Source organism: Cornus florida, unplaced genomic scaffold (genome assembly GCF_030987335.1).
Source record: "Cornus florida cultivar Cherokee Brave unplaced genomic scaffold, ASM3098733v1 CherokeeBrave_3.0.0_Hap2_Chr11, whole genome shotgun sequence".
Taxonomy (NCBI): Eukaryota; Viridiplantae; Streptophyta; class Magnoliopsida; order Cornales; family Cornaceae; genus Cornus; species Cornus florida.
Window position 1 is genome coordinate 135,489,179 of NW_026775581.1, and position 17,139 is coordinate 135,506,317.

The window sequence follows — 17,139 nt, forward strand, 5'->3', positions numbered from 1 at the left end:
CTTAATGCCTATATATATACTATTATGTATCTTCAAAAGGTTGAGAACCCTATATACGTACAGTATAATATAGAGGGAACAGAGAGAGATGGTGAGGAAAACAGAGGAGGAAACGGGGGTTTTGGTCATGAGTAAATGATAAACCAATGAGAGGAGGAAGGGGTGCTGCTCATGGGATTTAACTTAGGGCAGCAATGTAGTGGTCGACAGTCAAGAGGTCGCCGAAAAGTCTGGACAAAGGATGGCAAACCAAACTTACAGAGGCAAGTTATTTCCTTACTCTCTCACGTTGCCTGTGTTCTGTGCATCCTTAGACTGTCTCTAGGGTTTTAATGGATTACTAATTAAAGCTTACATGCTTGTTATATGCCAATTCTGATATCTATATGCATGAAATTGTTCTGTTATAGTTCTAGTATTTTCTGTGTTTTATTCTGCGTTAAAAGCATGGTTAATCGGTTAAGGTTTTAAACACTATAATGAAATTGAACTATTATGTACAAGGCATTGGGATGTTATTGGATGGTTCTAGGACTCTTAAGATCAGATTTAAGAAGCAACAGAGGGGTAGAAAAGGGTCCAAGATGGAGCAGATCGTCGAAAATGAAGAAGGAACAAAGTCGAGGCTCTCAAAAGGGAGAGAGCCGGCTCTAGGCAAGGAGAGTCGGCTCCCCCTTTTGGGAGAGCCGGCTCTAGGCAGATTGAGCCTTCTCCACTATTTTGGAGAAGGCTCTGTGATCCTATTTGTTTACAGAAACAGTTTTATGCGTTGTTTGTAGGGATGGCAACGGGGATGGGTTTGGGCAGATGTACACCCCCTGTCCCCGCAACCGTTTAGAAACCCCGCCCTCGTTTAACAATTTTACCCCCGCGGGTACCCACTCCACCCCGTTTAAGACCAAAATTTCTCCTAATTTTTTTTTTTTTTTTTTTATCAACTAAAATTATATAATTATTGAAAATATTCATTAAAAAATAGAAAATAAATAGTTAATTCAACATTAAAAACATTCTATAACAGTAATTTCATAAAAGATAACATACCAAAACCAGATAAGTCAAATTACATCGTTCCAATTTGGCTTCCAAAAGAGTTTTAATTAAAAAAAGAAAAAAAAAAAAAAAAGATAATTCATTACATAGTGGCAATAAGTTATCAGAAAATTTAGATTTCAAAACAAGCTTCTCATAAGTTTCTTCAATGTCTCCATAGTTGCATAATTTCTTTAACATCCCCAAAAGAATCATATGCTGATGATTAATCTGCAAAAAATATCACTATTCGATCACTAAAAAGTTCAAAATTAGCATGAAATATTAACGTAGATTCTTATTAAAGTTGAAACAATACCTTGGCAAACCTCAGGAACACATTCATTATCATCATTATAATTATCAGAATATATGCTGAGTTTGCATGGATCAAATATTGAATCAGTTCCTAAAAATAAAACAAAAGTGTAAGATAACTAATGCATTAGAAAATAATAAATTAAAGAATTTTAATATAATCAATTTACCATCCATGTCTTCACACAATAACCAATTCTGAGCACACATCAAAGCCATCAAAGTAGATGGATGAAGTCTACTCCGATGTGGACTAACCATTCTACCGCCAGTGCTAAAAGTAGATTCTGATACAACGGTAGACACGGGAATAGCTAAAATATCACGAGCAATCTTCTGCAAAGTAGGAAACTTAACTCCATTCGAACCCCACCAAGTCAAGACATTAAAATTTGGGGTTCTAGGCAGCACACTCTCTTCCAAGTAAAACTCCAACTCAGTCCTTGTATGAAAATTAGTCACACTCGAGTTGAGATACCTATCAAACTTAGACAGACTTGCATCCTCAGACAAATTAGTAGCTTGACTTGAAGTAGAAGCAACATCAACATCCATATTTCCATCTGTCATTGTATTGACTTGATATGCACAAAACAAGTCATAAACATTTTGACGAACTTTTTGAATTTCACTAGAAGCTTCATCTCCATATATCTCTCCAAAATGATATTCTACTAGTTTCATCTTATATCGTGGATCTAAAACCACAGCCACTGCCATCACCACATGACAAACGTTCCAATATTTCAAAATTTTATCCATCATTTTTGATGCCATCACTTTAATGATCTCATTAGGACTTTGAAGCCAAAGAGACAATTCCTCTCTAATTAAACAAATTTTATGAAAATCACAATTGGAAGTAGGATATTGAGTACCAGAAAACAATTCTGTGGTAGTGTAAAACAAATACAAATTTTCACAAATTTCTTTTCCCCTTTCCCAATCTTCATTAGTTGGCAATCTAGTGTAAAGTCTCTCACGTTGTTTTAATCATGGGAACACATCTTTATAATGCAAAGCAACTTCAAACATAAGATATGTTGAGTTCCAACGAGTTTTATAATCAAGAGTTAACTTTTTAGTATATGGGATCTTTAATTGGTGAGCAGCTTCTTTAAATTTTTCAATTCTACTTGGTGTTGCTGTCCAAAAAACAAACACTATCATGTATTCTTTCTGTCCCATCCCCAATTACTTCCAACCCATCTTTAACAATCAAGTTTAAGATGTGTGCACAACATCTCATATGAAAAAAGCTTCCCTCAAGTAAAAGTGCATTAGAATCAAGCTTGTCTAAAAGACAACTGATGATAGCATCATTTGTGGTGCAATTATCCAAAGTAATTGTGGATAACTTCCTATCTATATTCCAATCATAAAAAGTATCCATAAGAACTTTAGAAATGACTTCCTTATTATGTGGAGCAGGAACATACAAAAACCTAAAATGAATCAAAATAAAAAAAAAAATACTTAATTAATTAAGTATAACAAGAGAAATAAATAAAATAATTGAATATCTAGTAAATAAACATAAATATGTAAATGAAGAAATCAATATTAGTCTATTACCTCAAAATTCTTTGTTGCAACTCCCAAGAATCATCAATAAAGTGGGCTGTTATTTCCATGAAACCTTTCTTCAAATGATTGCAAGTCCACATATCAGAAGTGATGGCAACTCTACTCCCAAGGGCCTCCAACAACCACAACGTTTTAGCTTTCTCAGATTCATAAATACTTAAGATGTCCCTTTTGATTGTATTTCGAGAAACCATTTTAAACATGGGTTGAAGGGCATTAACAAATCTTCGAAAGTGGGAATGTTCAACAATAGAGAGTGGATACTCATGCACTATGATCATCCCCGCAAGCTCATCACGTGTAACTTTTGCAGCTTGTTTATCAAATAGAGAAGTAAGACATTCCAACTGTCCATCCATCTTTTTCAGATTTTGTTACAAAACAAACTGTCTCATATCCTTGTTTCCAACTTTCTTGCACCTTTTTAAGTGGTCGCCCAAGCTACTTATTCCATTCCTACTAGGTGCTTTCAACTTTGAAGTGCAATGGTTGCAAACACGAAACTCTATCCCATTTATCTTTATCTTCTTAAAATCATTCCACACAGCTGATGTTAATTTTTTTTTGCTTGGGCGAAGTTGCTTCAGGACCTGATTCATCAACTGGATTTGTATATGTCATTGGAGCAGAATCTGTTATTGGAGTAGAATTAGGAATTGGAGATGAGTTATCATTTGATGATAAATCTACAATCTTTCTTTTATCACCCTGTGACATCTTTCAATTTACTTATACTGCAAAATAGACAACAAAAAATAATAAAATTAAAATGATATATAATAAGAAGTTAATAACCTATGCTGAAAAGAAATCACAACATTATGGAAATTCCAATTAACTCTGTGCCGGATATGCCTCAGACCTATTCCTCACTTGAAGAATTGGTTGGTTTTGCTTTGAACCTTTCAGCGCACTTTCAGATTCACTAGAGTTCTACCTTTCTGAGGAGATTGACCAATTAGAGTCTTAGTATGAATCAAAAGAAAACAAAAAGTCCTATGCTGAAAAATAAGAAGAGACAATTCTAAATGATTGACCACTATTCAATATGTATAGAATATCTACATATCGTAATATATATATATATATATATATATATATATAATATTATTCTATATATTATACATGTATAGAATATCTACATAGCATATATATATATATAGAATATATTATACATATATAGAATATATTATATAATATATTATATGTATACGATATACATGTAATATATTATACATATATAGAATAATATATTTCTATATATACATGGCGGGGCAAATTAAAACTTACGCAAAGAGAGTCAATGACAAATTCTGAAGCTCCTAAGTGAAATTCCTGAAGCATATGTATACACTGAAATCAAAATTAAATGCCCAACATGTCACAATTGTAGACTCCTCAAGAAAATTCTCAGATAAAAATATAAAAATAATATTATAAAAAATACGTATCATTTACAGAAAAATATATATATATATATATATATATCTAAAAAATTAAATAACAAAATTGATAATATAAAGTAAAAACAAAGTAAGAATATACACACGTTATTGGAATCCATGATGTGTACGGATGAAGCTTGTTGGTAATATATTCTATATATACATGTAATATATTATACATATATAGAATATATTATTCTATATATGATACACATATAGAATATATTATACATGTATTTCAATAGATTCTTCATTCTATAAGGCAGAGTGAATATAAAAGCACAGAGGAATTAGAAATATAGAAGAGGAAAAGGGAGATAACTTACCCCTAAAGATCAGGTTAACAGTGACACGCCGCTGATAGTGAAGAAGATTGAAGAGTAATCGAGAGTTATGACTTGTGAAGTCTAGGGTTTCTAATGCGAGTATATATACTAAATAAAATAAGGATAATTAATTACCTATTGGGTGACAGGTAAGGATAATTAATTACCTATTGGGTGATGGATAATTAATTACCTATTGGGTGACAAGCAGGCGCTGCTGACAGTAATGATGTGAATGAGAGAATTAAGAAAACGTAGGGTTTCTAATAGGAAATATATATAATAATTAAATAAGGGTAGTTAAGTAATTTTCATATTGAAACGGTGCGGGGCGGGGCGGGACGACCTCCCCCCCGCCCCCGCACCAAACCCGCGCGGGTTTTTGTTATATAAAACCATCCCCGCCCAAATTAGTTAAACGGTCCCCCAAAATAGTCAAAAACGGGGCGGGCGGGGGCGGATAACCGCGGGGGCGGGTCAAATTGCCATCCCTAGTTGTTTGGTTTGATTGTGGGTTTTTTTGGGTGCACTGTGTGGATGATTCTTGAATCTGGACCTGTGTGGGAAGTAGACTAAGATGATTAACATGCAACCTAGGTATTGTTATAAGCTTTCAGTGCATAAGAGATGCAATTATGCAAGTGGAATAGGAAGCAAAGGAGAAGACTCAAAGGAAGAAAGAGAATGCTCTTAAATGTGGAACCTGCTCTAGGTGGTTTAGAGCCTTCTTTAGTTTTTTAGAGAAGGCTCTAGGCGGTTTAGAGCCTTCTCCAGTTTTTTGGAGAAGGTTCTTTTCAATAGTGTTTTCAGAATTTTATTTTTTACGAACTGTATTGTTACTGTTGCAGCGTGGAAACTATTTTGTTGACTCTGGGGTTTTACAGAGGGATTATAAGGTTGTTTTAGGGTGTTATTAAATCTTTAAATTGAGTAAGGTTGACCTCTAAGTGAATGGAATTAACAGTGCGCTAATTAGCAACTTTGCATGCAGTTAACGGTTGGAAGGAAGTTTATTGTCTAGTTTTAATTTGACAATTTAGGGTGCTATATAATGATTCTAAATTAAGTTTAAAAGCACAGTGAAGTCTTTTAAATTAATAAATTGGACTTGGGGCATAGTGCATGGCTCTTTGCTAAAACATAGGACAGAATACAAGTATACAACTTAGTACGCTGTTACCGGATGGAAGGAATTAAATTACTTAAATTAATGTACCGATTTATTGGACTATAATATAATTATAGAATTTATTTTAAATGCATGATAGAGTCATTGATGTATTAGATTTGATCTATGCATGCTCTTGACGGTAGTTGCTGAATTATTAATTGTTTCCTGCAACTATATGGTTTAACTCTTGGATTTAAATTGCTAAAACTTTAAATATGTTTCTGCAATTATTTGGATTTTGGTTTTGGATTATAAATTATTAAACTATTATATATCGGTTGAAATTTACATGGTTTTGGATTTAAATTGCTGAAATACTAAATACTCTTCTGCAATTATTTGGAATGGTTATGGACTATAAATTGCTAAACTATTATGTAATTGTTGTAATTTACACGGATATGGAGGATTGGATGCACGGGTATGGGATGGTGACATACTAGGTATGGTTTAGCTCAAAACGCTAATTCCTACCTTATGGATTTTAATTGGTGAACAGTTTTACCTGTTCAATCAATTATATGGATTTTGTGGATTGTATGCACCGGTATGGGACGGTGGCATACTAGGGACAGATTGATTCAAAATACTCAGTCCTACCTATTTTGGAATAAGGGTACGGGTTGTTAAATAAAATCCTCCTTATATATATGAGTCGGTGCAGTTGAATACGCTGAACGACTTACTGGATTTTTTATGGATGAATGTGAACGGATTTTATATATATTGTTATGGTACCATGACATGAGCTTGAGTCTCATAGTCGACGGTTAGGGAGCATATATGCAGTAGGATGTGTAGTTAGCTATGTTGGTTGAGGTATACCATGTTAAGCTTAAGTAGTCATGCCCACTCAGGTGCGTATTGCATGTTGCCTTCTATTCAGGTTGAGACTCTCAGCATAGTTTAGTGAGAGTCCTGTAATGTGGATATATATTTATCTATTACGGATAATATAGATATGGTTGGGACATCTAGGATGTATCTGCGTATTGGGTCTCTGTTTGGATTGTAGTTAGGATAGAACTTGTTCGTGGGCCTGACCCACTATTATTTTCAGGTAACAGACGGTTCCAGGTCTTAGAGCTTGTTCATGCTAAACAGAGACTACTACTCATTCTACCGACGACGTAGGAGGTTTCTTCATGGTTTAGCAGTGGACTTCTTTTCAGTTGTTCGTTTTCCAGTGTTGGTTTTAATTAGGGGTCCACCAGATGGATTCTCGAGTTGTATTGGAATTGAAAAAGTTGGATGTATCAGATTAATACTTTATTTATAAAATTTTATTTTGAGGTTTTCAGTCTTGGATTATCATTCTAGTTTCTTTTCAGCAGTTTTATTTATTCTTGTTTATCTTATCTGTATTCTGTGTTCGTTTATTACTAATTTTGTTTGATATCCTCGGGTAATCGGGCGTGGGCCTGGCCAATCCACATCCGAAAATTCGGGGGTATCACAGTTGGTATCAGAGCACTCCAGGTTCTAGTGTCCTTATGAGTGTTTTCGTTATAAGACTTCCGCGTTGCGTCTTCTAAAACTTAGAGCCATGTTAAGATTCGTTGTACTCTCGTTACGGATCGTTAGGAGGAGTTGATGTCAATTGAATTCTGTAGATACAGGGTGGTTGACACGAGAAAGAGGATAGGGTTCAAGGCGAAAGCGATACAGACCCAACGGAGTAACGGAAAAGGTTGTCGAGTTCTTTACCAGAAGTAGAACTTAGGATCGAAGGTTTAGTTCCAAGGTTGGTATTACTTAGAAAGTATACGCCAAGGAAGGATTAAGGTATAGGTGTTAGGTCACCGCTTATCGGGACCAACACAACTTCAGTTGTTCTAAAAAATGAGGTAAGCGAAGAGTAGGATTCTGAAGAGGATCCTAAGGGAGGAGTTATCAGCGTCTCCAAGAAAGGGGATATTAAAGCTTAAAGATAAAGGATCGCACGAGGGTACTCACATTCACCAATGGTATAGTGAATGGTACTAGTGGAGTTGGTGTGAACCAATCTACATATAGTTAACGTTTCGTAACATCTCTCCGGGAGTTATTTACGAAGTACTCTTTAGGAGTTTGGGAATCGGATGGAGTTCTTACCAAAACAAAGACGTGATTTTATATCACATTCCGGAGAGTATGGGGATTAGGTTGTGACATTCTAAGTTGGTTTGTAAAGCCATGATAGACGGTTTACATTCCGTATATTAGGAGGATGAGGGTTAAACCTTTGGATATTTGTTTAAGCAAACGATTGTGTAGTTAAGCTACGGTTAATGGATAAGTTTCAAGGTTGGATAATTACCAACGAAACTATGGAATGAACTTTTGCAAACTTGAGTTTAAAGGAGGTTTTCTTCTCTGGAATGGAATATGTCTTAAGTGGAGTTATATTTTGGTTGTTTTGTGTATTGTGTGTACTACATGTTTCATCTTTGATTGTCATGTGTTTCAGTTTTGTTATTACGCGTTTCATTTTTGTTAATTAGTTCGGATTAGGAGTATGGATTGGTTGGGAACACAAGTATGTGATCAACCAACTATTATGTTGATGACATGGATAATAGCGCTACGTACGCTAGGATTTATGAAAGTATGGTCATAAGATTAGGTAGAAATTCAAACTTCTAGCCAATCTAATGGATCTGGATATGCATCAATATGGTATGCTAGTTAGGATGGGATAATTAAACTATCAAAACGAGTCAAATAATCAAAAAGGATTAGTTTGATATGCTCAATGCTAGGTGGGGATTCGTTTTTATAACGCTATAATAATGGTGGTTGTTAGTGTCTTGGGGATTCGTGAGGTTGTGGTAGGTAAAGATCACTGTAATGCCACTATGGTTCAGACGGAGGATTTTGTACTGGTAGGTACTTATTAGAATGACGCCGAGAGAGGATAGTGGGCTGATAAAATCTTGTTTTTAAGGTTATCTTTCGCAACAATTAGCTGTTGCTCCGATATTGATGCCTTTATGGAGGATGGAAAAGTTTCATATACATTTGAAACGAGCCAAGGAGTCAGTTTAACACTTACCTATATTAGAGAAATATGATGTGTTAATGACAGGAAGGAGAGACCGAATGTCCATATAAGGAAGCGGTGCACAGTGTGTGTGGACAGTCATAGTGAATTGACTTTCCCTGAATGGAATTACCGGTTGATTTTGTTATCGGTATGCTTATCACTAACTGGTAATGCGTAGCTACAGTTGCAGGGTTAGCTTTTGAGGATGCTCCAATGTAAGCAATGGGTATAAACAAAAGCTAGTGGTACCAGACCAGTTGATATTTCCTGTAGGCAAATGGGACGAAGGATGTAAAGACTGAGATTCACAACTTTTTGTTCTTTATTCATCCTGGTGGAAAACAAAACGCTTCACGATATGAAGCTGAGGTTTGGGGAATCGGTAAATAGAGGGACGTAGTGATTTTGACACCATCTCTAATATGATCGAGTTGGACCATTTGAAAATCCTTTTAGACATTTTTATGTTCAGGAGGAGATGATAGATACTTGTCACGGATTTAGATGAGGGGTTGCTGACTTTTACAAAAGGTCAGGATTTTGGTTGGGATATTGGTTCGGTTTTATTTTAAATCAGCTTAATTTTGGTTATTTTGGACTGGTAGGATATCAGTTTCATATGAATAGTGGGGATTCCAGGATGACTTAGATGCATCAAGGAGGGGATTCACACTTTGCATTAAGTTCTGTCTGGTGGAAGGGAATAGGGAAGTGGACGTTCTCAACAACTGCTAGAATATTGCACATCTCACGAGCTTCCACTGGCTAGCAAGCGCGTCCAAGCGCTCTCACACGCATGCACCCGTCTGCACGCGCCTGATATGTCCCTCTACTGTGCTGGCTTCTCCTCATTCGTTAGCACTCCGTGATCTGGTGCGCAGCGCCGCGCCAGATTACTCATCCGTTGACCAAACCGCATTAACAGTCCAGATGCCCAAGCACACCAGATTTCCATGCGCCGCACCACACCCAGTTAGCCCACCATCCATCAACTCCACCTACGACCCATATTAGCGAGTACACCCTCTTCCTATGTACACGTCCAGATAGGATTATTCGCTGATCTATCAGAACCATTCTATGGTCCTAATGTGAGTGCACTGAATTGCATTATGCCGCGCCGCACAGAATCCAATCCCCTTTGTGCGCCGATGCAATTGTAAGCTCTAGTATTTATAAACAGCCCAAACATTATATAACAGACTTATATAATTACCAAAAATTATATAAAAGGAATTCTAAAAATCTGAATCATATATAAAAAAAAAAAACCCAGAAAATTTCAGAAGAATCCAAATACTATATTTAACATATTTAATAATTTAACCTCCATATAATATGATTAATCGTGCTAACATGATTAAATCATCCTTTAAAAATTTCACAAATTAAAATTTGAATATCCTAATAACACATACGTACACATGATTAAATCTATATATTTGCAAATGATAAATGTGATCATAATAATCCGATTAACAAAATATTTTAATTAACTAGATAAAAAATAAAATATAATTTTGATGATTAAGGTGATATGCTTATGAGTTCTAAGAGAAGAAGTAGAGAAAAACTCGCCTGTTTCTTCCAAATCCGACGTCCTATTTCTCTGATCCGGCCTCCTCTTTGTCAGCCCTTCTTCTTCTCTCTAATTCGTTTATTTTTCTAACGTGGAAAACTTTTAACCCTAAAGTCTTATGCGTATATTTATGTACATTAAAAATCTAAATCCTTTTCCAATTATGACTACCAAATAAAATAATAAAAAATAATAATCTTTAAATAAGAAAATATCTACACACACATATATTATAATATATATATATATATATTTCTTCTATAAATAATCATTAATGTGTATATATATATATATCATTCCATAATGATTATTAATTAATTATATTTATATACATATAATTATATATATATAATTATAGAAAGATAATTATTTTAAATATCTTCATAACCATGAGTCTTTATTAACTAACCTAATAAGGCTTCATTCAAGCCCAATACCACATCCATTGGTCCCACTCCTTTTAAGCCCAAACCAATTAACTTAAATAATTAAAATAATTAAATTAAACCTATTAAATACAAATAATTCATAATAAAATTACACAAGCTTAAATACACACAAATCAAATAAACAATTTACTCATAACATTCCACAAATCAAACACCATATAAATTTAACAAATAAAATTAGAAAATATAATTTAATTAAAATAAGACAATTTATCTACGCACTGAATTAAATAAAACAAATCATTTAAAAATAAAATAAAAGTAATTAATTTTAATTTAATAAATCCTTTAAAATATCAAGGTTTTACATTGAACTTCATCACGTTCGTCAACAGGATAATCCCATATTTGATGACGTAATCCTGGATCACGTTCTAAAAAGGTAGGATCAACTTTCGTATGTTCAACTCTTAGAGATTTTGGAGGACGCTGGTTATCATGAATCGAAACATCAACATTAGAGGCGGAAGCCGCGGAAGGCACATCATTTTTTTGAAAAAAAATAGTCAATAGTTCTTTTTGGCTTCACCATCGTATAATACTGTACCTAAAGAGGGTAATTCAAATATAAACTTTTAATACATAGGGATTTACATTGTAATTTAAACCACCGATCCTAAATTCCTAATAAGCATAATTGAGTAAAAATAATATTGCACCCTCATTGCATATTAAACAACTAATTTAAAATATAAAAAAGTTATCACCCACAATTGTGCACCTGTGCAGTGTCTAAAAAATAAATTGTGCGCATGTGAAGTGTCTAAATAATAAATTGTACGCCTGTGAAGTCAGCTTAGAATTTGTATATATAACAACACTTAATTATGCAGACTAATTCAAAATCAATTAAGAAGAAAAAATAGGAAAAGATATGTTTTAGAAGAAAAAAGTGTGTACCAATTAAGATTTTCAGAGCCTCCGTGATAGTTTCCCTCGAAATATTATGCAATTCTGCTCCTGAGAATCTGAGATGTAAAAAGTTATAAACATTTGCACCATTGAGATATAGAAATGAACAAATTAGACACAAATCAAGCAGTCAAGCACTTTTTGCTAACACAAAACTAATTCAAAGAAATAAGGAGTTAAGAACCATAAGGTGACTTGTAGAGATAGAGAGAGAAGATGAGTACAAAAAAGAGTCAATTCAAAATCAGTCAATTCAAAATGGGTAAACTAATTCAAAATCAACAGGTACAATTAGATACACAAAATCAGTTAAAATTCCAACACAGAGTTAATTACAGAGTCAAATTCAAAGAAATAAGGACCATAAGGTGACTTGTAGAGACAGATTCAAATAAATAAGGTGTGCTCAGTACCTGGTCAATTGACAATTACAGAGTCAGAGAGAGAAAATGAGTATGAAAAAGATAAAATAAGAATTATGAAGATTGAGGACTGCAACTATTAGCCGACGGTGATGCAAACAGTAGGGGCAGAGGAGAAGGTGAAGAACAGAGGGCTAGGGCAAGAGGCAAGGGCAGAGCTGTGGAGGAAGGGGGAAAGGAAATTCTGGTTGTTCGCCCTAATTTGCGGACTGAATGTTTTGGGGGTGGGGGGGCCAAGTGTACTAAAATAATATATATATATATATATATATATATATATATATATATATATATGTATGTATGTATGTACACTAATAAATAAATAAAATAAAAATAAAAATTGGGGGGCGTGGCCCACCCCTCCCTCCACCCCTGATCAAAGGAACGGGGACGTCTCCCCTAGGACAGCAGCCAAGGGTGGTAAAATATTTTTGGAGGAAATTCTTTTCATTTTTTAGGTATTTTTTTTTTATTATTGTTTTGGTATTTTTTGCAAAGGTCTAGGTTTAGGTCAAGTTTATCTTTGTTATTTTCCTAGTTGGTACTCACACGCACTTGTCTCTTCTGAGACTTGTACCCCTGACCTCCCTTTGAGAAGTAAGAGACTGATACTGCTAGGCCACTGGCCCGTTGGTGTCTAGGTCGAGTTTATCGAGTAGGGTGTGTAAACTAATTTGTCAAAAATTGATGGTAAGTTATTTTTATTAGATTTTAATTTTTTTTTTCTTCGTTAATATTTTATGACAACAAACATTAAAAAATAAAAACATATTTTTTGAAAAAATATTTTACATCAAAACAAACATAGCCTAAATTTAAGACTTACATTTAAATATTAAATGCATATATCATTTTATCCTTGATTAACGGCAACTACACGGAGGTAGAGTTTTTTTAGATTCTAATGCTTTTCCCATAGAATTTACTAAATTACTAATATATGATTTAGAAATTTAAAAGAAAAAAAAATGTAAAAAATCACTAGTCCCATGTTTTTTCCCGATGGGCCCGGCATATTTGTAAGCAAATTTAGTTTATGATTGAACAATAAATAAAATACAAATAAAATAAATACTCATAAATTATTTAGATATAAAACACAAAAAAAAAAAAATCAAATAAAATAAATAATCTGAAATTATTTACCTTACTACTGCTTGAACCTCTTCAGAAACCATAATCAGATTGAAATCATCCGCCAGTGCTTTATGTGATTGGTTTCTTAAAACCCTTTGCTCGCTCAACCACTGCTTAAGTTTGAGTGTGTGTTTCCGGAAGGTTGACCATTTGATAATCCCTATTATTCATAAATCCCTATTTTATTTTAGAATGGGCCCGGCATATTTGTAAACAAATTTAGTATATGGTTAAAAAATAAACAAAAATAATATATAAAACACAAAAAAAAAAATCAATTAAAATAAATAATCATAAATTATTTAGATATAAAACACAAAAAAAGTAAAATAAAATAAATAATCTGAAATTATTTACCTTACTACTACTTGAACCTCTACATAAACCACAATAAAATTGAAATTATCCATCATCGCTTCCATTGGTTTCTTAAAACCCTTTGCTCGCTCAACCACTGCTCAAGTTTGAATGTGTGTTTCCGAAAGGTTGACCATTTGATAATCCCTATTTTATTTTAGAATGGGCCTGGCATATTTGTAAGTAAATTTAGTATATGATTGAACAATAAACAAAAATAAATATATAAAACAAAAAAAAAAAAATCAAATCAAATCAAATAAATAGTCATAAATTATTTAGATATAAAACACAAAAAAAGAATTCAGATAAAATAAATAATCTGAAATTATTTACTTTACTACTGTTTGAACCTCTTCAGAAACCATAATCAGATAAAAATTATTTGTCAGCGCCTCCTGTGTTTGGTTTCTTAAAACCCTTTGCTCGCTCAAACACTGCCCAAGTTTGTGTGTGTTTCCAGAATGTTGACCATATGATAATCCCTATTTTTCATAAATTCCTATTTTATTTTAGAATAGGTTTGTTATATTTGTAAGCAAATTTAGTATATGATTGAACAATAAACAAAAAACAAATACATAAAATACAAATAAAATAAATAATATGAAATTATTTACCTTACTGCTACTTGAACCTTTTCGGAAACCATAATCAGATCAAAATTATCCGTCTGCGCCTCCTATGATTGGTTTCTTAAAATTCTTTACTCGCCCAACCACTGCCCAAGTTTGAGTGTGTGTTTTCGGAAGGTTAGCCATCTAATAATCCATATTATATATTCATAAATCCCTATTTTATTTTAGAATAGGCCCGGCATATTTGTAAGCAAATTTAGTATATGATTGAACAATAAACAAAAACAAATATATAAAACACAAATAAAATCAATTAAAATAAATAATCATAAATTATTTAGATATAAAATACAAAAAAAAAAAAAAAAACAAATAAAATAAAATAATATGAAATTATTTACCTTACTACTGCTTGAACCTCTTTAGAAACCATAATCAGATTGAAATTATCCGCTAGCGCATTGTGTGATTGGTTTCTTAAAACTGTTTGCTCGCTCAACCACTGCCGAAGTTTGACTGTGTGTTTCCAGAAGGTTGACCATCTGATAATCCCTATTATTCATAAATCCCTATTTTATTTTAAAATAGGCCCACATATTTGTAAGCATATTTAGTATAAGACTGAACAATAAACAAAAATCTAAACTATTAGATGGAACTAACAACCAACCGATCAATATATATATTCATTTACTTTTCTGTCCAAATCCAACATAGGATAAAATGATAAACTCCCCTCGTTACATTTATCCATAACACACACTTTCATGAACTATAATTGCGGGTACCTGTCAAACTCAAAGAGTCGTGACCACTCAAAAAGTATGAATTCTTATGGCTTAATAGCAGCAATTAAGACGATGATAGGTTTAAGGGTCCAAAATTGCCTTTTGTAGGGAACAGTTTTGTATTTGGGGTTAATTTCACTGACACCCCCTTAGGTTTGGCCAAATATCTCTCTGAAATAATTTTCGAAAATTACTATCAGTTAGGTCCAATTTTACTTTTCTGTCACTAACACCGTTAAAAATGTGTGAAAGGACAATTTTACCCTAATTTTTAAAATTTATTTTAATCCAAAATATTAGAAAACTTAAAAGACAAAATTGCACTCATTTGTTTCTCTCTCTAAAATTCACTCTCTCCTTCTTCTGCATGCCTGCACTGTAATACCCCTAGTTTTCAAAAGGATATAAAAATGATTTAATTATTTATTTTATTATATTTTAGTTGCTTACGTGGCTATGTGTTTATGTGGCTTCATATTATATGTTTAAATGAATTAATTGTTTAATTGTAAGTGTGTGCTTAAGTGGCTTCATGTTATATATTTAAATGAATTATATGTTTAATTGTAAGTGTGTGCTTAAGTGATTTATTTAAATTAATTGTTGTATGATTTTTTTTGTTAAAAGATGATGTGTTTGTTTAAATGTAATTTTATTTGCTAGATTAAATGTGTATTTTATTTTATTTTTAGTTTAAAATGGATGGATTTGGATAGTAGTAATTGACCAATAATTAGGTTTCATGGACTACTTGAATGGGAGTTGATTATGGGTATGGATATTTACCCATATATGGATGGTTGTTTATATATAATTGGGTATATACGTTTATAAGGATAGAGTATTATTATTAATAATTATTATTTATTATTAATACTAATAATAGTAGTTTAGGTTAATAGGTTTTATATATATATATATATATATATATATATATATATATAATTATCACGACATTATATTATATGTAATTATATTTTATTTTTCTTTCCATCGGACTTGGATTTCAATTAGGACTAGGGTTGGATTCTGTTTAACCTATAAATACATATGATGGTCTGTAATAAGGTTTGTAAACCCTTATAACAACAAAGAGAGGGACAGGAGAATACATAAAGTTTTAGAGAGAAACTGAGAGAGGGGGATTAGGGTTTTGGCCAAAAACAAGGGCTGAACCAAGGAGAGATTATTAAAGCTTGCTCGTGGGTTGAACCAAGGGCAACAGTGGAGTTGAAAACAGTCAAGGATTACCGAAAAAATCTAGGAAGATGATGTTGAGATTTTATTCCGAAATCTCAAAGGCAAGTTCTATCTCTTACTCCTTCCCTTAGACTTGTGTTCTGTGCATGCCTAGATAATCTTCAGGATTAATTGGACATTAAAACTGATTTTGTATGCATATTAATTTCGAGTTTTAAACTGTATTATGTGATGTGAATTGAAATTGATTTATCTCATTAATAGTTTCATATTATGTATTCTAAATTGTTGTTAATAATGCATACTGTGTTTTTATGAATTTCTGGAATAAATTCGGGACATAGATTGAACTCTTAGGAACCCTAACAAAGAGTTACAGAGGTGTTTTGACATCACCGGAAGCGAAAAAGATGAAGGGGTTCAGCATACAGCTCTCTGGGATAGAGAGAGCCAGTTTTCCAAATGAGAGAGCTGGCTCCAGAAGAGAGAGAGCCGGCTCCATAAGGAGTAGAGCTGGCTCCCAATGGGGGAGAGGTGGCTCCCTCTTTAGGGGAAGCGGCTCCCTGGCTGAAATACACCAGTAGGTGTATTTTTGGAATTTTTTTAAACTTCACAGGCTAAAATGGAATTCTGGACTTTAATGAGAGGTTTTAAATGATTTAAATAAACATGTTAAAATCCCAAAATTGTTTGTCTATGCTGTTATGCTAAAATATTGGATATCATGAAATTTAAATATTTATTTGCATGCTGTCAAATGATTATGGAAGATTTAATTGCTTATTGATGTCCTAGCAAGTTAAATGGATTAAT

General features: G+C 33.1%; 1 protein-coding gene across 8 annotated transcripts; it reads right to left on the reverse strand.

Annotated features, from left to right (window-relative positions):
- Nucleotides 1-1,024: 1,024 nt before the first annotated feature.
- LOC132285192 (zinc finger BED domain-containing protein RICESLEEPER 2-like) lies at nt 1,025-12,489 on the reverse strand. 8 transcript variants are annotated; one of them, XM_059787358.1, is made up of 6 exons: nt 12,258-12,489; nt 11,833-11,900; nt 2,926-3,671; nt 1,521-2,795; nt 1,352-1,441; nt 1,025-1,263 (listed from the first exon to the last, which is right to left on the reverse strand). In XM_059787358.1, exons 4-6 carry the CDS (start codon nt 2,125-2,127, stop codon nt 1,259-1,261), a joined length of 702 nt encoding a protein of 233 aa, XP_059643341.1. In that variant the 5' UTR covers nt 2,128-2,795; nt 2,926-3,671; nt 11,833-11,900; nt 12,258-12,489; the 3' UTR covers nt 1,025-1,258. The 8 variants fall into 8 exon arrangements, 3 of the variants coding, with proteins under 3 accessions (XP_059643341.1, XP_059643342.1, XP_059643343.1); XR_009472464.1 differs by lacking the exon at nt 1,521-2,795; XR_009472467.1 differs by lacking the exons at nt 11,833-11,900; nt 12,258-12,489 and adding exons at nt 3,800-3,878; nt 4,228-10,292 and having other exon boundaries at nt 1,352-2,795.
- Between the last annotated feature and the right edge of the window lie 4,650 nt (nt 12,490-17,139).